This window comes from Tachypleus tridentatus, chromosome 10, assembly GCF_004210375.1.
Source record: "Tachypleus tridentatus isolate NWPU-2018 chromosome 10, ASM421037v1, whole genome shotgun sequence".
Lineage (NCBI taxonomy): Eukaryota > Metazoa > Arthropoda > Merostomata > Xiphosura > Limulidae > Tachypleus > Tachypleus tridentatus.
This window is the reverse complement of record NC_134834.1, coordinates 92,095,283-92,118,598: the sequence shown is the minus strand read 5'-3', so window position 1 is coordinate 92,118,598 and position 23,316 is coordinate 92,095,283. Positions and strand designations below refer to the sequence as shown.

General features: G+C 34.1%; 2 protein-coding genes across 5 annotated transcripts in view; one reads left to right on the top strand and one right to left on the bottom strand.

Annotated features, from left to right (window-relative positions):
- LOC143229860 (uncharacterized) overlaps nt 1-16,086 on the bottom strand; it is a 39,180-nt gene extending 23,094 nt beyond the window's left edge. Inside the window, exons 1-2 of the mRNA XM_076462701.1 lie at nt 15,930-16,086; nt 15,009-15,067 (exon numbers count right to left, since the gene is read on the bottom strand). Coding sequence (XP_076318816.1) covers nt 15,009-15,030 — 22 coding nt within the window. The 5' untranslated portion in view covers nt 15,031-15,067; nt 15,930-16,086. The remainder of the gene's footprint in view (nt 1-15,008; nt 15,068-15,929) is intronic.
- The window catches only part of LOC143229861 (uncharacterized), a 116,760-nt gene that overhangs the window by 13,089 nt on the left and 80,355 nt on the right, over nt 1-23,316 (top strand). The window lies entirely within an intron of this gene.

Here is a 23,316-nt window from a genome sequence, read left to right as displayed (position 1 = left end):
GTGTTAAGTTTTCTAGTACATTTTAAGCTAGGTTAAAAATATGGGAGAGAGAGTTTTATAGAATGCAATGTATTGAGAGATATCCAAGAAGATAGAAAAGAGAGTTATTTCAAGATAGAGAATTGAATCAGTAATTATGATTTTCTGAAGTATTTGGATTTATGTTTGCTTTCGTGTTTACTGAGTTGATTCTGTTAACCCTAATTGAGCATTGTTAGAAATGTAGAAACGTTGTTTGTAAGATAGGCCTAACGACAAAATTACGAAAGTATGCAATTACTGAAGCTTGCAGAGACGTTAAAGAAGGAACAACTTAATTTGTGATAATTACATGAACTAGATATTGAATAATTTTCACCATACAACTTGCTACAAAAAACAACGTTACAACAGTATTATTTTCGAGTTAACATGGCTTTACTAAGTGGAGAAGAAATAGAACTACAAAACATCTTTAATTTTGTGTGTAACGTCAACATCTTTTACGTTGCTAAAAGCTGTTAAGAGTTTCTTTATTGTGAATTTCGCGCAAAGCTACACGAAGGCTATCTGCACTAGCCGTTCCTAATTTAAAATTGAAAGACTTGAGGAAAGCCAGCTAATCATCACCCCACACTGCCAACTCTTGGGCTACTCTTTTACAAACGAATAGTGGGTTTGATAACATGATAACGCACACGGCTGAAAGGGCGAGCATGTTTGGTGAGACGGGATTCAAACTCGCGACCATCAGATTACAAGTCGAGCGCCTTAACCATCTGGCCATGCCGGGCATAATTTTGTAGCCGCGGCGTAGAGGCTTATAAAGTGGTTCTGAATTTGTTTGTTTTTCAAGTCAAACTTTTGACTGATCTGAGATCTAATTACTGTTTTCTGACTCTGATTGATTGATCACGCTTAAGGTCTCGCAGATGAATTTTCTCTAATCCGTCGTAAAATAATTTCAAGTGCCGCAACTACTTGCTCAAATGTGTTATTAGTCTTAAATTTCGAAAATATGAATAGAGCTACTTATATTACTATTGAAAATTGAAGTTCGTAACGTCTTTAATGCGTTTGTCGTACTTTTTGTCATTTATTTTTGTGGGTTGAACAAAATATTGTAGTTTTTTGGTTTTTTTTACTAACGAGGATAGAGAGAATGAAATATTATAATTCAAATAATAATCATTGCACTGTTAAATGATTTTTAACGGCTCTTTATTTTGACCCATATGTTATTTTTAATAATTCTGTTTCTAGATATGGGTTTATTCATTACTGGGTATTCGGACCTGTTTTTAATTTTATCTATTGTACCCCTTAAAAAATTATTTTATTCATTGTCGTTTTTTTTCTGCCTTATTTGTCACTTTAAACCTGCGGTCGGCGTGATACAAACGGTTCAGTACACAGCTTCGTGTAACAATAAATAAACAAAATTTGTCACTTTTAGATATTGTGTTCCTAACAATTAGATAATTTTGATTTTCGGTCAATTTTTGATACTGTATCGCTTAAAATTAATTTATTCGTGGTTGTTTATTCCGACTCAATTGTATTGTATGTTTTGAACGTTGTTTATTCACGGCTCTGAAGATATGCCGCTGTGCCACTGAGGGGCGTATTTGTAACTTTTATATCACTATAAAAATTCTTTATTTGTGACTACTTATTCAAACCTATTTGTTTGTCTATGGGATCTCTAAAAATTGATCTATTCATGGCTGCTTATTTTGAACTAGTTGTCCATTTTCATTCTGTAACGGATTTGTTATTATATATGTATTTTAATAAGTATGTTTGCTTCAGTTAACTATTTACTTAAACATGTACATAACTTACACTGTTAAATCTGTAATGCGAAATTCCCGCCTATTCACTAAAGTTGCAGCAGATTCTCGAGTGTAAGAATGAACAATATATATGTATGTAAACAATAGTGTATCGTCAGTATTGTAGTGCAGGTTGAAATTTCTAGAATTTCTCCTCACGCCCATAAATGTTACCAACGCGACAAAAAACAATGTATATCATTGGTTTGCCACAGTTGTTAAACTATAAACCTCGGAAGCTATAATTATTTTTTACGCTTATTCATCAGAAAACTTTAGACACTTGACCAGGAAAGTTTATAGATTTCGAACATCACAAGCTATTTAATTTCAGTGGTCGAATAAACCAGCGTGTGGCTGGCGAAGTAAGAAAAATACAAAGCTGGCTAGCTCCCCGTTAAGTGTGTGTGTGTGTGTGTGTGTGTGTGTGTGTGTGTGTGTCTTATTGCAAAGCCATATCGGGCTATCTGCTGTGTTCACCGAGGGGAATCCAACCCATAGTCATTAAGGAAGTTCCAAAAACAAAACAAAACAAAAAAACTCGATATTGTTAGTAAGTTTGTAAAACTCTTGTACATAAAATTATTATTGTTTGTTTATTAAAAGTAATATTTGTATTAAAAAAGAAGAAAATCGTATCTGGCAATCTCGTTGCCAAATATCATAAATTGGATACATATAATTAATTTCTTAATTTAAATTATAACTATAATTAAAATTCTTACTAAAGATTACAAGCATTATTGTTCCTACTATTATACTGAGTAATTCTAGCGTTTTCAAAAGTTGAATTATATAAACATTTATAAAGCAGGATTGTCCATTTGTTCTTGTAAGGAACTAAAGTGGATCTCCTAAAGATCGGGTATAAATGGATGAGCAATCGGACAGATGTCACCATTATTTCTGTATAATTATTTATATGTTTATTTATTTGTAACGTATGGGGGTGTCAAGTACACTTCTTACCTCGTCTTCCTTCGTTCACTTCCATTTCTTCCTTTAAAGACTGGCTTTAGGAAGATTGTCTCTGCAAATTTATGGTAAACGCGTATTATGTGAAAGTTTCCACGAAAATACATATCCTCATCATTTTCTGTCCTGTCCGTGTATTAGGGTATAATTGTAATACCTATTTGCACCACGTTTTACACACGTTACGTTGCACAGAAAGTTCTGTACGAACAAAAAAGTCCCATTTGTGGGCCTCGACGTATTTGGATAATTTTAGTTTTACACTTAAAACCTTCACATAAACTAAATATGTATTTAAAAGTTGGATAGTGTAGCACCAGGTGTTTTTTTGTTGAGATCTATTTCCTCTATTTAAAAGGGAGGGAAGCTAAGGACTATACTCGTTATATGTGATATAGCTGTCTAAGGTACTTAGTAATTTAGACAGCAATGAAATTCTTTAGTAATACGCAAGTTCACTGTTCAAGCTTGACAATCGTTTCAACTCTTCTGCCTTGACGCCGCGACTGAAAACTCAATCGAATAAGGAGGTGGATGGCGAAATAAGTAAAGCCAAATGAGATTGACATTTAATGGCACGTGCAGCAGAAATACCTTCGTATTGGACGAAATTTTTGTGTGATAGTCTCAAAAATAGTAGAAGGGGACGAACTGTACCACATTAAAACATTGTGTAGTACCACTGCTGGTAAATAATATTCGTAGTTCACGTTTCTGTTAAAGAAAACAAATAAAGCTGTTTCTCTTGCGACCCTACTTGAGCAGGTAGGTGGTTAGGGCGCTTGACTAGCAACCTGAGAATTGCGTGTTCGAATCCCCGTTGCACCAAACATGCTCACCTTTCAGGTGTGAGTGATTTGCATGTGTAGGTCAATCCCACTATTCATGGGTAAAAGAGTAGCCTAGAAGGTAGCGGTAGGTGATGATGACTAGCTGTCTTCCCTCTAGTCTTACACTGCTAACTTAGGAACGGTTGGCGCAGGTAGCCCTTGTATAGCTAAGTTCGATATTCAAAACAAACACACACTTTCTGTTTGTTTGTAATTAAGCGCAAAGTTACTTAATGGACTGTTTGCGACCAAAACAATATAAACTTTCTCTCTGTGTATATATCTGTGAATGTGCGCTTGCGTGAGTGCAGAAAGATAGTGAGAGTAAAGATCACATGATGTGTATATTTTTCAATCTACTTTTGTTTATCCTTAAACAAACTTTATAACTCAGCGCCACAAGTGTTTTCTGTACATTTTGAAAACCGGAAGAAGGAAGTTAAATGTAATATTACTTTCACATCTTTGTCATTGAATGGAGTGAAATGTAATATTACTTTCACATCTTTGTCATTGAATGGAGTGAAATGTAATATTACTTTCACATCTTTGTCATTGAATGGAGTGAAATGTAATATTACTTTCACATCTTTGTCATTGAATGGAGTGAAATGTAATATTACTTTCACATCTTTGTCATTGAATGGAGTGAAATGTAATATTACTTTGTCACATCTTTGTCATTGAATGGTAACATTACCTTCGCGAAATGTAACATTACCTTCGCGTGCTTGTCACTGAAGAGAATCAAAGGTAACATTACGTTCACATGTTTGTCATTGAATAGAATCAAAGGTAACATTACCTTTGCGTGCTTGTCACTGAATAGAATCAAAAGTAACATTACCTTCGCGTGCTTGTCACTGAATAGAATCAAAGGTAACATTACGTTCACATGTTTGTCATTGAATAGAGTAAAAGGAAATAAATTCTTTCACATGCTTGTCATTGAAGAGATCCTCTGCTGTCTTTAATCCTATTCGGTTTTTACTCGGTTCCTCTAATTACTCATGGCACAACCACCAGTCGACAACCCTTATATATTTAGCAGTACTGATACATCTTGATTTTATTCTAATGCGACACTTTATGCTGGTTAAAAGAAGAAAAAAACCAAATACAACAAGAAACATGGATGCTGTTAATTCACAGCTAACCTCCCACTTCGTACACACAATGTTAACCATTGTCTGAACAACTTTCACGAAACAAGCACGGCGTCAGTAACGAAGTTTCACTCAGTGTAAAACCATCCGCTGGATGTATCAAACAGGGATGTTGGTGAATAAATTATCTTGTTCTTTCTTTACGGGAAACAAATAAACACTGTAGTGTAACGACCACGTACGTTACCCAATATCTAAAAGCGGAAATTCCAGATTATAATACGTAACTCAAAACAACGGAAGCCTCGAATTTCTTTTGAGTACTTGATGAGGATTATGCTAACATTTGAGTGTTAATTTGCATTAATGTTAATAACCCTATGCTATTATCATATAAACTATATATATATATCTATAAATAGTGAATATATAATTACGAATGAGTTTAATTTCGATAGAACATGTAAACTAGAATATCGTCAAATAAACTGTAAGATTCTGCGAGTAATTATTACTCCGAGACACTTTTATCTTTCAATAATTTACAGAAACAAAGATAATATTTCAAATTTCATTGTGGGCCTGACAACAGGTTCACTCACAGTATGGAATTGGTAATAGTTTTAGTATACCCGCTGTTCCCTCTTTTATCATTTCTTGACAGCCAGTTCTTCTTCCGTTCGTAACCCTACTAGTGGGCGCTTTTCTTTCAACTGCTTCTTTATCTTTCTCGAATCGTATTTTGAATTAACTAAGACCATAGCGAAGAGAATACAGCTATAATATCATAAACTGATGTTCGTTTATAAAGTTGAAGTAATCACGATTCTAAAATCTCTCAAATCTGGAAAGAGGAACTAGAAATATTTGGTGCAACATTATCCGGTTTAATTGTGCTCGTTTTAACTGTTCCTGTAGTAAGAGTTTGTAATTGAATGTTCTACAGGCATGTGTATAAAGTTATAATTAATTGAGTCTGTCATGCCTGTTATAATTATGGAAGATTTATTACCAAAGAACACTAGAATTATGACTATTACAGTAGAGTACTCGGAGCACATGCACTATTAATTTTATGACTATTACAGTAGAATACTTGGAGTACCTGCAATATGAAATGAAATATCCTTCACTGTTCAATGTTATTTATTAAAAAATAATTTTTGATCATTATATTAAGAGAATTTATCAGTTCTGAAAATATTTAAACTGAACATACTACGCAAGAAAGTTGAGCTTTCTCCAGTTGTTTGTTTTTAAGCATACATTTACACAATGGATTTATTTTTGATGTATCCACTGCGAGTATCGAAACGTGATTTGTTTTGCTTTATAAGGCCTCAGGCTGCTGAGTCACTGGAGAGGGGGAAAATATGTATTCTTTAAATGTAATGTCAATTAACTTTTAGAAAATTTCAAAACAAAATTACCATAATGATAATAGCAACAGCAGACACTAGAGGGTTTCTTAATTTGAGTAAGACAATGAGCCTAGCTTTCAGCAATAGCGCCTCCTGTGTCATATATATAATCTAAACGTTTAAAAACTCTGATATATTTTATAAGCTGGCAGAAATTGAAACTTAAATAATCAAATATTATCTCATATGTGTTTTTGGGAGTCAGGATCTTTTGACCAGTCTTAACTTCTCTTTATATTACATGTATTTTACTAAATAAACTCCTAGAACTTATTTGATGTTTAAATGTGTCACATGACTGGATATTTCAAATAATGTTTCATCACAAACTGTTTTTATCAAACAAATAAACGAAATTCTAAAAAAAACAACTTATAGCTATCATGTTATTTGTTTCATAAAGGTAAAAAAAAAAAATGTGATTTCGATGCAAACCATTTGCATGCACCATCGAATCTAAGAAATGATTATTTTAGAATATGGTCGTATTTATAATGTCATAAATCTAAAGTTATCGGCAACAGTGCCAACTTAAACTGTGAATCATCAAACGTACTACATTGTATCTTTTTGTTAATATTTTCTGAAACTAAATTTATTCTAAAATGAACAAATTAATATTAAACGTGACACAGAGTTTTTGTCTTTTGTTATCAAAACTAAAATCAAAAACAGGTCCACCAACGATGTAACTTGATTTTGTTTTCTTTCCATGTCCAAATGGGTGTTCAAAATGCTGAGGCAACAAAACGCCTTTCATAGTATGTGAAGTGTGAAAAGATTCTTAATTAAGTTTAAAACTAGTTGGCAAGGCTTGGTTGAAGTGGTTTCCTCCTATAAGTACAAAGTAAGAGACCGTATTCGGCGAAGTATGCGCCTTACAAAAATGTATTTTATTGGAATGTTTAGTGATGATAAGAAACCCACTTGAAGTAAAGTTAACCTGAAGATGACCTAAGAAGGTCGAAACGTTGTTCACTACTTTATATTAATAAAAGTCGTCTTGAGATACATTGGAATGTTTTAATTACATTTGTAAATATTGGGTGAAACTTTTAAGAAACTGATACTCCTCCGTACCGTACTCTACGTTTTGGTATCGTTTTCTCTATATTGTGTTTGTTTCTAGTACGATACCCTCTCTGTTGTGTTATCGTTTTTTTTAGATTGTGTTTGTTTCTGGTACAATACCCTCTTTATGTTTTGATATCGTTTTCTTTAGATTGTCTTTACTTCTAATACTGTACCCTCTCTATGTTTTGATATCGTTTTCTTTAGATTGTCTTTACTTCTAATACTGTACCCTCTCCTATGTTTTGGTTTCGTCATTTTCTCTGTATTGAGTTTGTTGTTGACAGGGTTTTATTCTTCATTCTGCTTGCTATTAAAAATGTCGCTCCTTTGCCATTTTTACCCTTCAATCTTTTGAGAGTTTGTGTCACATGTCCTCGCAGAATGTAAGCACAGTCTTACACTTTCATGAAAAAGCACGCAAACAAGCATTTATTTTAAATTAAAAGTAAAACGTTGTTTCTTGGTTTAATTATGAGGTAAATCGCTGCCGTCTAAAAAAAACACCTATCGTCTCTTCATTTACTTAACGAGCTACACCCTCATGAAAAGCACCTATTATTATTGCAACATAAAATTACACCTGTCCTGCGTCGATAAGGAATAGATTGATAACGCAGGTATTTGAAAACGTTTCTATAACTGAATCGAATAAAAAAGTTTTGGATTTGATTGGTTGAAAATATAATAAATATTCTCTTTCTAACGGCAGACGTAACTGTTATAGTTACGTCAAGGCGAATATAAACATATAGGCTTATAGAATGGTTTCGACCATTATACCGAGGTTTTTCTATCTACTTGTCCCACGTGGCCTGGTGGTTAAGGCATTCGACTCATTGTCTACAGGTTATGAGAACGCTGTTACCAAAGGCTCTCTCTCGCCCTTTCAGCAGTGGGAGCATTATAAGTGGTAAGAAAGTAGCTCAAGGGTTGACGGTGGGTGGTGCTCACTAGTTGTCTGCCTTATAGTATATTATTTCTAAATTAGGGACGGCTAGCACAGAGAGTTCTGGAGTATCTTTGCACGAAATTCAACAAAATGAACAAAAACATAACGCTATTCAGTTAATATTTTTGGATATTTTATAGGGTTTAAATTGTGTAATAAATAGAAATGCGTTTATTTTTATTGTAGTACCGAGGTAATTGCTACAAATAGACGTTTAAATATCTTTAAGAATATATGGTTCAACATATTTTTATGTTGAAATGAATGACATTATGATATTACTCTTTTAAGTCAGTTTCTTTATTCTTGCTTTGTTTGTTAGTTTTGGATATTCAGTAATAACTAAATAAATACTGTATGCGGTAATCTTCACAACAACTTTCGAGCTGCCAGACAAATGGGAAGGCATCCAGGCAATAGTGTGTGTGTATTTTCTTACAGCAAAGCCACATCGGGCTATCTCCTGAGCCCACCGAGGGGAATCGAACCCCTGATTTTAGCGTTGTAAATCCAAGACATACCGCTGTACTAGCGGGGAGCGATCTAGCCAATAGTATCCACCGTTCACTCTTGGGCTACTCTAGTCAAATAGTAATTGATTGTAATTTTTCTAAAGCACCCACGACCTCAAAGTTCAGACGTAGTTTTGAAGCGATGGGATATTAACCTTGGACCCTTAGAATTATAGTTCGACACATTGGACTCTAGATCCCGCTTGGCCCTTCTCGATTTTATAGGATATTAGATGAAAGAGAACGCAAGAGATGTGCTATTTTCACTAAATTACTTTTATATTTAGATATATCGAACAAGCGAGTTTGATGAATGATTTCGTTAGAAAAAAATGTGTTAATTAATACACAGATTATCATGAGTATTTATGAAGAACAGTGTGCAATATTGTCACTCCCAATTCCTCGCGTGTGCCACCAAATGACACAACTGTATTTCTACGGACTTGTACTGCTAGAAACCAGATTTCGATCCCCTTGGTGGGCTGAGCAGAGATAGTTTTCTTGTATAGCTTTGTTTTTAGCTATAAATAAAGTTACAAATAGGTCAGAAAAAACAACTACTTGGCGTTTTTATGATATCTGTACTATAGTTTTGAACACCGAAAGTCTGTGAAATATTGGAAAACCACTAGGCTTTAAAATAAGTTACCTGCAGATGTCCCTCTTCTTACAGTTTTCTTAATTTGGTCATTGCTGCTCAGAACGAGAGTTGTGTAAAAATAGAGTTTCAGATCTATCTTGTGTCATTTTAATACACGAATGCAGCGTTATAAATACCGTAAAATATAGGCCCGGCATGGCCGGGTGGTTAAGGCACTCGACTCGTAATCGCAGGTTCTAATCTGCTGAGCCCACCGAGGGGAATCGAACCCCTGAATTTAGCGTTGTAAATCCAAGACAATGGGGAGCGATCTAGCCAATAGTATCCACCGTGCACTCTTGGGCTACTCTAGTCAAATAGTAATTGACTGTAATTTTTCTAAAGCATCCACGACCTCAAAGTTCAGACGAATTGTGACTGCCGACATGGCCTAATGATTAGGAAGTTCGACTTGCAGTTTGACAGTTGCGGGTTCGAATCTCCTTTCCACCAAACATACTCGCCCTTTCAGCCTTGGGGGCGTTACATTGCTTCGGTCAATCTCAGTATTTGTTGGTAAAGGAATAGCCCAAGAGTTGGCGTTTGGTATTGATAACTAGCTGCCTTCCCTCTAGTCTTACACTGCTAAATCAGGTACGGCTAGCGCAGATAGCTCTCGTTTAGCTTTGCGCGAAATTACAAAACAGACAGGAAATTTCACCCATTAGAACATTGTAGTGTGTCTTTAGATGGAGCTGTTTTTGTACGCACATCAGTCAGATAACTCAAGACTAAACTGTATGACATACCTTTAAAATGTAAACTACTTTGCTAAGCCTCGAAGAAAAGCATCATTGTAAGCTTTGCGTAAAAATCATGAGCAGTAAGAACGTTTTGCGACACTGACGACATAAGGGTTAGTTGTTTCAAATATTCGCCTAAACCCATATAAATGGTATCTGCGCCAAACATTCATAATATTGAACCGACAGACTACACACACAGAGAGAGAGAGAGAGAGAGAGCAGATAGCCAACAACAACAACCGTCAACTGTTAAGTTTACTCTAGTCAAATAGTGGGATTTGACCGCTGTTTTTATAACATATCAATGGAAATCGAATTAGCGACAACGAGACGAGAGTCTTTTATATTCAGATTCACAGTCTAGTAGGCTAACCACTAAACCTCGTACAATTTTAGATCATAAAAGCCAGTACAATATTAGGATCATTATCAGCCCCCAGTGGCACAGAGATGTGTCTGCAAACTTACAACGCTAGAATCCGAGTTTCGATACCTGCCGCGGACAGAGCACAGATAGTCAGTCCCCTGTGTTGCTATGTACTTCACTTCAAACAAACGACAATTATTTCTTCTTCAGGTATATTTGAACATTCATTTCAGACTGATTTTTTTTACCAAATTTTCAATGACCATAACGAGTGATATTACCAATATAAACTGTATTTTTAGCATATGATATTGTTCCTGTAAATTTCCCATCTAGAATTGAAATGTACTAAACAGATCAGTGCAGAAGATTTAGTTTCTGAATCTGTTAGGCTTCTTGAAAGAGAAATCTACTTTGTTTATTTTTCGGTGTGTCTGAACTGTATTGGTCATTTCAAGTCAGTTTATAGAGGTTTATATTTGTTTACTGTTGATAACAGCTCTAGTTTCTCTTATCCGGCCTAATAAGTACACCTTTACCACTCTGTGTCGGCGCTTTTACCGACACATTATAGAACATACAATGGCACTTAAAACCATGGTAACGGACCTACAAGTGACTTCCGATTATATTTTCTATTTGTTGATCAATTAAGAGTCATATGAAAGATTCCGATTTTGCCAAGAACGCAAACTGAAATAGGCTTAGGTTCCTTGAAAAACTTCTATGTTATTACAATCCTTTGATCCACCCACATTGATTGGCAAACTAGATTAATTTTACGTTCGTTGTTTTATGTCGATAAAAACACGTGGCTTCAAAAAGCTGAAGGAGTAATCGTATAAAACAAATACAACACTTTAATGCAATTCCAAAAGTAGACGTGTCTTTAGGTACGTTTCGAAGGATACATTTTTACAACGCACGATTGTCTCGGTGCATTTTGTATATGCTGGCCGCTCTAGAAGGGAAGTTTCCTTTTTTCTTTCCACATTCCATTACTTACTAATTTAGTTAGTACTTCAAGATTAGTTAGTTTTTTTTTAAATATTATCCCCACCCCTTCCACAGTGGCGCAGCGGCTAGTTAGTCTACAAGCTTTTGACGTTAACTGTACCCATGGTGAGCAGCCCACTGTTTAACTTTACACTTACCAACAATTAAAACAAACCAACACACTTATACTTGTTTGATTGTGTCACTTCCTCGTAGAGGGCGTTATATTTTGATCGAATTACTAAATGACAGTAATCACTATACAATTCTTTACAGAATTAACGTTTCGTATTGTTAAAATAATCGCATTGTTTTGAATTTTCAGTATTATTCCTTGTTTTGCATTGTTAGCTTGTTTGAAATTACTTACTTTAGCATATATGATTGTCAATACTTATATACAACAAAACATTCGATGTTTAACGAAAATATTATACAAGTAGGATTCTGAGATTTGGTCTTTTATTGTTAAGGGGCTATCTGTGTTGGCTCATTACGTGTATCGAAACCCAGTTTTTTAGCCTTGTAAGGCTTTAGACATACCGTTTAGTTACTGGGTTATAAGATAACAGATCTGCAAAGATGTCTTTATTTGATTATTATAATCGCCGATGCTGGACATCCTTACAGATCTGTTGTCTTATAGCCCAGTAACTCAACGGTATGTCTAAACTCTAAAGACTTGCAAGGCTGTAAACTGGGTTTCTGTATCCGTAATGAGCACAGTTAAGGTAGCCCATTGTGCAGCTTTGTGTTTAACAACAAAAGAATAAATCTTAGAATCCAATTTGTATGATATTTTGACAATTTTGAATAGAAATATTTAAATAAAGTATTAATTTTTTATTTTCTTTCTACTTTTTAAATTTTGCAAGTCATAACAAATGTATTATAAATTTCTCTAAAAATATACGTATCTCAAAACGGACTTTTTACATCTATGACTTTTCCGTAATTTTCAAGGACAACGTAATTAGTTGTTTGTTTTTTGAATTTCTACGCTAGCCGTCCCTAATTTCGTAATATAAGACTATAGGGAAGGCAGCTAGTCATAAACACCCACCGCCAACTCTTGGGCTATCTTTTACCAACGAATAGTGGGATTGACCGTAACGTTATAATGCCTCCACGGCTGAAAGGGCGAGTATGTTTGAGGCGACGGGGATTTGAACCCGCGACCCTCGGATTACGAGTCTAACGCCTTAACCCATCTGGCCATGCCGGGCAAACATAATTAGTAATGATTTGAGTGTTAAATTATAACTCGTTCCACACTCATTACCAGAAATCACGGCATGGCCAGGTGGATAAGACACTCGACTCCTAATCTGAGGGTCGCGGGTTCGACTTCCTGTGATAACAAACATGCTCGCTCTTTCAGCCGTCGGGGCGTTATAATTTGACGGTCAAACCCACTATTCTTTGGTAAAAGAGTACTCCAAGAGTTGGCGGTGGGTGTTGATGACTAGCTGCCTTCCCTCTAGTCTTACACTGCAAAATTAGGGACGGATAGCGCAGACAGCCCTCGTGTATCTTTGTGCGAAATTCAAAACAAATCAAACTATTGCCAGAACCCACGTTCTCGATTATAGTAGATCTATGTATACCAAATCGTATGTCTCCACAACTACATAAAAACGAAATTTTCCATCTTAAATACGAAATTCAAATCAATATTACTGTAAGTATGCATAACAAAGATATTCTATTTTCTTTATTGTAGTTTAACTAAGTATAAGAAATATTTGCATATTTAGTTGTTGTTTTTTTATGAAAACATTATCGGAAGAAATGTGTGCCTACCTGAGGAGATATTTCATTGACGGTTTATCCTCAAGATATGTAATATACTTATGCATACACCTTTGTCCCGTCATTTAAGTAAACTATTCAGATATATGTTTACAATAACACGTTCACTGATTGTTATATTTTCGTAGGATCACAGTAACTTATTGAATAAAATGTACAAAATTCACCAATTCTACGTGATTTACAGTCACATTTACTGCAAGCCTTCGAAATTCTATATATTTATAAACTTTAAATTCGTAATCAAACATTACACCTTCTAAATAAACAGTCAGATGATAAATACATAAATATGAAAATAAATGTGTGTAATGTGTTCTTTGTTTTGTTTCTTTAACAAAAACAAATTGGTCTTACACTCGACAGATACTGTTCCACGAAGTTGTTGTCTTCACGTTTTATGATAGTATCTTTGTCCTCTCAAGTAGACTGAACGTAAAATATGATTAAAATGTGCTACATCACGAACAGGTTCATTATGCGATGGCGATAAACTTACTTTTTAGAAATAAAAGTTTGGAGAATTGGTAATGAAAAAAACAGCTGTATTGTAAGTGTACGACGTTTCAATAGTATTATGCCCTGAAGATTGTTTGTTTTTGAATTTCGCGCAAAGCTACACGAGGGCTGTCTGCGCTATCCGTCCCTAATTTTGCAATGTAAGACTAGAGGGGAGGCAGCTAGTCATCACCATCCACCGCCAACTCTTGGGATACTCTTTTACCAACGAATAGTGGGATTGATCGTAACATTATAACGCTTCCACGGCTGAAAGGGTGATCATGTTTGGTGTGACGGGAAATCGAAACCGCGACCCTCGGATTACGATTCGAGTGCCTTAACCACTTGGCCTTGCTGGGCCAAGCTCGAAAGATGACATGATCTTTTCGAAACGTCGTGCATTTACAGTAACGTTTATTTTCATTACCCAGCCAAGTCGTTTCCAAACGTCTAATACGAATAATTAGCTAAAAGTAATGGCACACACTTAGAGATATACGACATAGTTTTAAAAACAATTGTTTTGCCAATGAATCATCATTTAATTTTGTAGAATTAAGAATGGCTTGACATTGTCCAGGGGGAGAATATGTGGTAAGGGAGGGGAAAATAAATGTTTTTTATACGAATGTGAACATGAGGACAGGTAGGGGAGTAGTGAAGAAGAAATGGATTCTTGGGCCACGAAATCAAACCCCAAGGGTAGCACACTGAACAAATCATGTAAAAAGTCTCTTGGGATCAGACATCTAAAAAACTTTGTATAATATATTGAAACACGATCCATTTATACACTTAGTCGACATTGTATAATAAAGGTTAAGCTTGAAACTCTATAACTTAAAAACGAATGCATATTTTGAAAATGAAAAAAAAAAGTTTTTCGCTTTTATGTTTGTGTGTGTTTTCTTATAGCAAAGCCACGGCGGTCTATCTGCTGTGTTCACCGGGGGGAATCGAATCCCTTATTTTAGCGTTGTAAATCCGAAGACTTACCGCTGTCCCACCGGAGGACTTGTGTTTGTATCAAGACAGAAAAAAAAAGAAAAGAAATAGAACTTTGTCAAAATTTAATGTGCAGTTTCGGAAGTTGACACACAAATTTCTGAGGAATGTAGCCGCATAGAGTTTGGACCGTCGCAAAATGAATTTGTTTGTTAAGTAAGATTAAAAAAATGTATAGTAATGTCACTATAAACAGCTACTTAAATGTATTTGAAATCTATTCACATTAAACAAAAAAATAATGAATGCTTACTTACCGATTTCAGAGTGGTACATCATTAATGGAACCGGATTCAGTCTTGGTGTTCAAGTGGTACTGAGTAAAAGTGTAAAATGATTCAGACTTTAATATATGGTGTACATATTACCATAAGCATAGCACCTTATAGTGAAAATATACATAAAAAAATCTATGAATATGGATTTTTTTTCAGAAAAGCTGTGAAGGTTGAAAAACTCCGCTTTACAATAATATGATTTCACTTGTCTATTACATAATGTTTAAAACTTTTTTTTTTCAGATGTTTATTTCATGGTATTATTCATCTCGCAGATATTTCAAATACGCCCTAAAACTTAGATCATTTCAATTCAGTCAAAAACAAAACTAAAAACTAAAACCTTCTGGCTCAACCAAGGTCATCCCTCATCTGTTCAGCTAACTCAAGAATGTGGGATATCACCCATGTAACCAGCCAGTATTATTAAAACGGAATTATTTCAACACATATTCTAATAGACAAACCACTGGTGTTTTTGGCTTTATCACACGCATTCGTTTTTGTGTAGCATTACTAATATTTGAAGGGAAAAACAATAACAATCGAAAACACGTAGACACCCAAACACAGATCATAAGAAAAGTAGCGTAACCTCGAGCGCTTTCGAAAGATTGACTTTACTTGTCACCCGAGCCTGTGTTCACAAACCGAGTTATCAGGCTTCTCCGAGAACTGTTGAGCCTTCCTTTCTCTTAGTAATATGCACTACATATGTTGCTAATGTCGGATTATTTTAGTGAATAGTGCATTACTTAATAAGACAAAAGTTGCGATTAAGGAATAGAGATGTATTTGGTTTTATTTTATGTGAATTATAGACATTTGTTTTACTATAAAAAGAAATTAAAGGAAAGAGATTAGGGCAAAATACTAAGCGATTTTATTTTGTCAGCTTACCTTGTGCTGTAGAACAGGAATGTACTTATTTTCTGGTAGTCAAGCTAGAACACGCGGAGGCGAGCTGACGATAGGGCGGGTGCATGAGCATCAGTGGACAACCAGAACAAGAACAGGGGCTGGATAATATCTCATGAGTCACGTGAAATGATATAACAGCAAACTAGTGAGCATTTCTGAACAATCTGCACACAAATTGACAATATCTACTCCTCCTTTCTTCATTCTTACTGGAGGAATTGACTTCAGGTTATCGACGTAAAATAACGTGCTTCACCAATCAGCGTTTACTATAGTTACATATCGTTTTCGTAACTGGATCGATGCCAAATTCAGTTAACATAAGCTCCTTTTGGTTTGAATATTTGCTATAGTTATTTCGCAAATGCTACTAGCATAAAAAAAAAAATAATAAAAAAGTGAGTAATACGAACATCTCAAACGTTTTGTGCCCTGTTTTGACAGCTCTTCCGTAAACCATGTAATATACGGGTGTATCTGAGATGACAACGGTGGGATTAAAACGCCCCTAGCGTTTCATGTACTTTAACGTTACTACGTACTTTTCGGCCGTGGTTTCTAACACTGTTAAAACAATGCATGTCATTAAAAAAGAATTAGAAAAAGAATTTTATATGTTGCTATTTTGATGGAGTCCCCTTCCTTTAGTGACAGCGGATTGTCTGCGGAAAAATATGTATTGCAACAAACGTACACAGGAATATGTTTTAGTATTTTAAAATTACAACACTCAAACGAACATTATAAAAATTATTTATGATTGAAATAATAAGATATTGCCGGTACTTTTAAATATCAATCGAGATGAAAGGCTATATTTTGTTAGCGTTAGAAGACGACAGTTTCAGAACAATACATCAGACTAGTCTTCCAGAGTAACCACAGTTGGAGCTTAGTCATGCTGAATGACTACAGTAAAAGGTTTCTTTCATTATAAAGAGAACTACAATATAATATGTATTTATCTAAAAAATTCCTACACCAAAATATTGTTTTGCAATATTAATGTATACATTACAACTTTATTTTCTGAGAATAATCACCGTAGAGGGTTGTTTTTCTAAATATGGCCTCATTGGAAGATTATATATTTTTTTTAAGCGATTGGTTGCAGGAACTGATTCTACATAGTTATATGGAATTATTTTACACCTTTCTTGTGCCATATTACGAGTAGTGTGTGGTTTTCGTAAGAAGTGTTTCATTGATATTACTATAAGAACTGATCCACTGTTGGTAGGTGTTTAACCATAACAGATGTGTATGTCGGTTAAGTGCAGGAGTCAGTATAGTTCATTCCAATAATTGAAGGTAAGGTTTTCATACGTTTTATACGAGTAAAGATTCGATAAAGAAGTATTTGAGTAAATATTTATTTTACGTTTTGGTAAAGACAATTTGACAATTCCGTAACCTTACAGTTTCACCCAAGGTGTATAAATACGCGTGTGTATTTTAGAACAGAAAGAACGAAAGAACAGGTGTGTAGTTTAAATACACACTTGTCTAGCATGGCCAGGCGGTTAAGGCACTCGACTCGTAATTTGAGGGTCGCAGGTTCGAATCAACCTTCACACCAAACATGCTCACCCTTTCAGCTGTGGGGGTTTTAAAATGTAACGGTCAATCTCATTATTCGTTTGTAAAAGAGTAACTGAAGAGTGGGCGGCGGGTGGTGATGACTAGTTGCCTTCCCTATAGTCTTTCTTACACTGCTAAATTAGAGACAGCTAGCGCAGATAGCTCTCGTGTAGCTTTGTTAGCTTTGTGTGAAATTCAAAACAAACCAAATCAATATATAGTACGTGTACGTTCGTGTTTTTACTCTGTGGAGATGCTGTTGTCCTGGTTGTTAACACCAAACATTCAAATCCTTTCTTTTTAATGTATCAAGTTACAGGTCGTGTATGATGGAAGATTTGTTTTTCTAGAGCAAAACCACATTAAGCTATCTGTTGTATCCACCGTCGGGAATCAAACCACGAATTAAAGGCGTTGCAACTCTGTATGATTAATGATTTTTGTTTTTACATTTTATATTAGAACAATGTCTAAGAAACTTTAAAATTACATATTTTAATTTTAGTGGATAATATAGCAATTCTTAGAACAGTTTAAACTGTAGCGGAAGATAATTTCAAAAGAGTATATGACTTTTGTTGAGTAATCAAAAAAGATTATAAAGGAAAAGAAGGTTAATTTAATGATAAAGAATTAAAGCGATGAAGGCAAAGTTCAATAGAAATTAGGGTTACTTAGTATTTGATACATTTATAACTTTATTTATATGTATAAGCTCTGTGATAGCAACAAATGGAGGTGTTACAACAACAATAAAGAGACATGTTAAAAATAACAAATAGAACTCTAAATCTATTTGATTTTTCGGGAAAAAAAAAAAAGTGCGGCTTCCAATAGCGAAACGTTGGTTAAAAATTATATATATGTTGAGTGTTAAGGTCGTTTCTTCTAAACCTGTTTAACAAAATGACATAAGATGGAGCGACTTTTCTGCCCGTTGCTGTACCACGTATTTGGTGAAGGATTCACTTCTCATAACCATAAGTTACAAAAAATAAACCTTTTAAGATAAAGCTTTTAATAAAACTAGGAGGAAGCAATACTATTTATTTACATTGAAAACTTTCAACAGCTTTAAGTTCATAGTCACTTTCAATATTTGGATACGAAGGTACCATGTCTAAAGAACAAAACTGATTTTCTTCTAATTTTCTTAGAAATTTATCAAAAATTCAAAATTGGCTCTGATAATACTAGAATATTAGATAAAAAGGTTTCAATCCTAACTCTAAAAGGTCACTTAAATGTTCAGTATTTTTTATTTCTTCCTACAATCGGTCTTTATAGAATATTGGAGGGGTCAATATGAATATATTCACTTTTGGTTTCGAACAATAATTTATTAATTTCTTTTGAGTTATGGATTTTAGGAAGTATATAACTGTCTTATTTAATAAAAATATTTTTCTTTTTTTGTTAATTCATGTTATATTCATCAACTAGTAGTTCGAGGGTCGTGGGTTTGAATCTCCGTCGCACCAAACATGCCCTTTCAGCCGTGGGGGCGTTATAATGGTACGGTCAATCCCACTATTCGTTGGTAAAAGAGTAGCTGAAGGGTTGGGGTGAGTGGTGATGACTAGCTACTTTCCCTCTAGTCTTACGCTGCTAAATTAGGGACAGATAGCGCAGACAGCCCTCGTGTAGCTTTGCACGAAATTCAAAACAAACCAAACCAAACTAAATATTCGTCAACAAAATTCTTTAGCTTTGTCTTTTATGAAAACTATGCATCTCAATTTATTTTCCCTCTTAATTTCTTGGTAAATCTTTGTATCGTTTAAATTTCATAAACCATCTGGTTATAAAATAATTGGATCAATATTACCCACATTTTATCTTTATATGCTTTTTAAAATATGAAATTAGAATTTTTAAGTTTCTTGAGCGATTTCCACTCTTTTGAAGTTTATTTATCCTTGCCTTGTGCCCTTCGCTAGTACAGCGGTATGTCTTCGGATTTACAACGCTAAAATCAGGGGTTCGATTCCCTTCGGCGGGCTGAGCAGATAGCCCTATGTGGCTTTGCTGTAAGAAATACAAACAAACAAACCTTGGCTTGTTTTAAAATATCAGAGAATATAATTCAATTTTTGATAAATTAACCGTAATTCCGAGTTTATTTCCTGAAAATGATCAAAATTTTATTTGTCTTTTGCTAAGGATTAATCTTTATTTGAACCTTCATAAAGATATTGTTTAAGTGTTAATTTTCCAGTGAATTCATATATTTTTTTGCTTGTTGTATTTTATTATATTTATTCGTGGAAGAGCCCCCCCCCTCAGTGGCTCAGCGATATGTATGTGGACTTACGCTAAAACTCTGGTTTCGATACCCGTGGTGAGCAGAGCACAGATAGCCCATTGTGTAGCTTTGTGCTTAATTCAAAACAACAAATAACAATTTGTGGAAGTAAAACTTAATCCTTTTGTTTATACTCGTAATTCGTCTTCTTGCAAACTACTATCTGTTAAATTTACAATTAACAAAATGTTCTGACCCCGTTTGTCTAATTTTTTTGGAATTCTATAATATTTTATAAAATGCATAGATTTTTCGCGTAATCGCCCTCGTCTTCCTCCATGTCCTATATCTCCAATCTTATTCAAATTTCTTTGTCCTTACATTTTTTGTTGACTTCGAACATGTTTATCTCTTTCACCTGACTTCTTTTCTATTTTGTTGTACTGTACTATGCATTTTCTTCTTTTTATTATCAATATTTTGACAATATTCATCTTTATTTATAATAAATTTATTCTCAATTTTCATTTCCCTGTCTAGATTTTCTCTGTCTTTCTTTAATTGTTCTATTAATCTCATTTCATTTTCTTTCAACTGTTCATCATTTCATCTCTTCTCTATTCTACTACATAAATCATTCCAATATTCTACCAGTGTTTTAAAAATCTTTATTTTTTTCGTTTCGTTCTTTCATTGAATAAATTCCAAATATGTGATTTAATTTCCGTGAACTTCATCGTTTCATCTTCCGTTCTAACTTCCAGATTTTCAATTTCGATCCACAACTTTTATATTTCTAATCTTGTTATCTCTTGCTTTTATTCATTTAAGATAATTTCATTATTGTTTCGTGAAATTTGAAAGGTGTTAATAAGGGATCTTCTTGAATTGCATTTTTTCCATAATTTACTTAACGTTCTCGGCTTTCAAGGTCTTTTTAAAATGCAAACTTTATTTCTTCGAAAAATTTCTTGCAGCATCTGTTTAACTCATAGCGAATATCTTCGACTTCTTTTTATTTTTTCATTTATCGTTTCCTGGAGATTATATTTTCTTTCAGAGAACGTGTTTTCTGTTCAAGCCCATTGTATTAAATTTTTAACACTTCTTGCTGTTGAACGTAGCATTTGGTCATGCATTCAACTAATTATTCATCTTTCACTGAACGTTGTGCTTAATTTCTCTGAGAACTTTTCAAACATCCCCCCATTGTGTACTTAAAATCCTGAAAATAAAATTCTACTTTGCATATTGGAGACATCTTTTCAATTAATATATCTAAAAATCTGATATGGCTTTCAGACGTTATTAAAAATAAACCAACATGCATATATATATAACCAAAACAGCAATAAGATTCACTTGTGGATACAAATAAGAAAACACTGGATTATCATACTTTTTCCCATTCTTTTACTAATCTCAGCACATAACCCGATGTGACTTTGCTATTAGAAAACACACACACATTCCTTTATAAATTTCTCTACCGATTTCATGACTTCATAGGTCGCTCTTAAGGGAAAGTTTTACTGAGAATATATAATAAAAACACACAGATACCGCTTTTCAACCAAACATACATAATTTAAATTAAATACACACTTTTGAAGTGTATAAACATACAATACACTTCATATCTAAATTAAATACATTGCAAACATTCAAAAATAAATAAAATTAGTCAATGTATTTTTCTTTTAAAATTAAAATCTTATACTAATTTTATTTGGACTATAATATCATACTTTTACTTACTTTTTTCTGTTCTGTAAGTCTTAGTTTGTTTGTTTTATGAATTTTGCACAAAGCTACACGAGGGCTATCTGTACTTGCCATCCCTAATTTAGCAGTGTAAGACTAGAGGGAAGGCAGCTAGTCATCACCACCCACCACCAACTCTTGGGCTACTCTTTCACCAACGAATAAGTGGGATTGACCGTAACATTATAACGCCCCCACGGCTGAAAGGGCGAGCATGTTTCGCGCGAAGGGGATGCGAACCCGCGCCCCTCAGATTACGAGTTGCACGCCTTAACACGCTTGGCCGTGCCGGGCCCTGTAAGTCTCAGGAACTGTTTTCATGTTTTACAATTCACCCTGCCTTCATAGTGCCATTTACTTTTGCACTTTTACTATTAGTTATTTAAAGTGGCGTCAAAAATTTATATAACGTTTTTAAACAAATAATATTTTATTTTTTAATGTACGTTCATAAAAACACACCTGAAAATGTGGTTCTTTTGGAATTATAAATTTTCTCAAGATACATTCATTCAAGTATTTACTGCCATGTAGTGAGCTTATTTCAGGACATCTAACATGGAACTTATTTAAATTTATCCTGAATCTTAAATCATCTGTTTCACCAATTTATAATTAACTACAATTTACACATTTTAAAACATCTATTACGTTCTTTGAATTGCTGTTAAACGAGTTATTATTAAAAACAAACTGTCGTTGTTTGTGTTTTCAATTTCACGCAAAGCTACGCCAGGGCTATCTGCGCTAGCCATCTCTAATTTAGCAGTGTAAGACTAGAGGGAAGGCAGCAAGTCATCACCATCTAACGCCAACTCTTGGGCTACTCTTTTACCAACACATAGTGAGATTTACTGTCACATTATCATGCCCTCACGGCTGAAAGAACGAGCATGCTTGGTGTGACGGAGATTCGAACCCGCGACCCTCACTTCATGCCTGGTAAGTTTGTTTGTTATACTTCATTTTCCTTTGGTAGATTTCATATAACTACATAAAACACGGTTCCCTCTGTCATAACTGAAGATGTTATTTTTTAATATATATCTTTCAGCTGTTTATTTTCTATGTGTTTTAATTCTGCATTAACAAGTAAGATATTAGTGTGTATGTTCCACTATCGAATTCCAACAATAGATATAGTATTCTCTTTAGATTCACTAATCCTTCTTGTTTAAACTTTTCTTTTGACATATAAAAAAGTTATTCTTAGCAAGTTAAAAAAAAATTCAATATAACATTTTCCTGATAGTGACACTGAACTAAAAATTGTTTAATTCTAATAATCTATTAACTCTCATTTCTTCATTAGAAATGACACGATATAATCTGTGAAAACTTTATATGTGTGGGATGATTGATAAACAAAAGTTTACATACTGAGAAGAATTTGTAGATTTATAGAAAAATAACGGTCACAATTTTCTTTTCTGGTAAAACACTAACACATTTAAAAATGACAAGGTTTTTATCATTTCTTTCGTAGGGATACTTGTAATAAAATATATCTTTAAATAGAATGGTCAGCTTAAAAACTCAGATTTCATAAAAAACAATTGAATATATAAAGAAAGATTAGTGTAAGAGAATCAGTAATAGTTTAGAAATTAGGGTTAATTTAAGCTATGAGTAAGTATTGTAGTTACGATACAAACTTAATATTGTTCCTGTTCGTTTTTTAGCCGCGGTCGAATGGCTCTGAAGTTTTTGTTGTTGATTTTTACAAGTACAAAATTTTACCTCATAGCTCCTTCATCTTTTAGCCGATCTGAAATC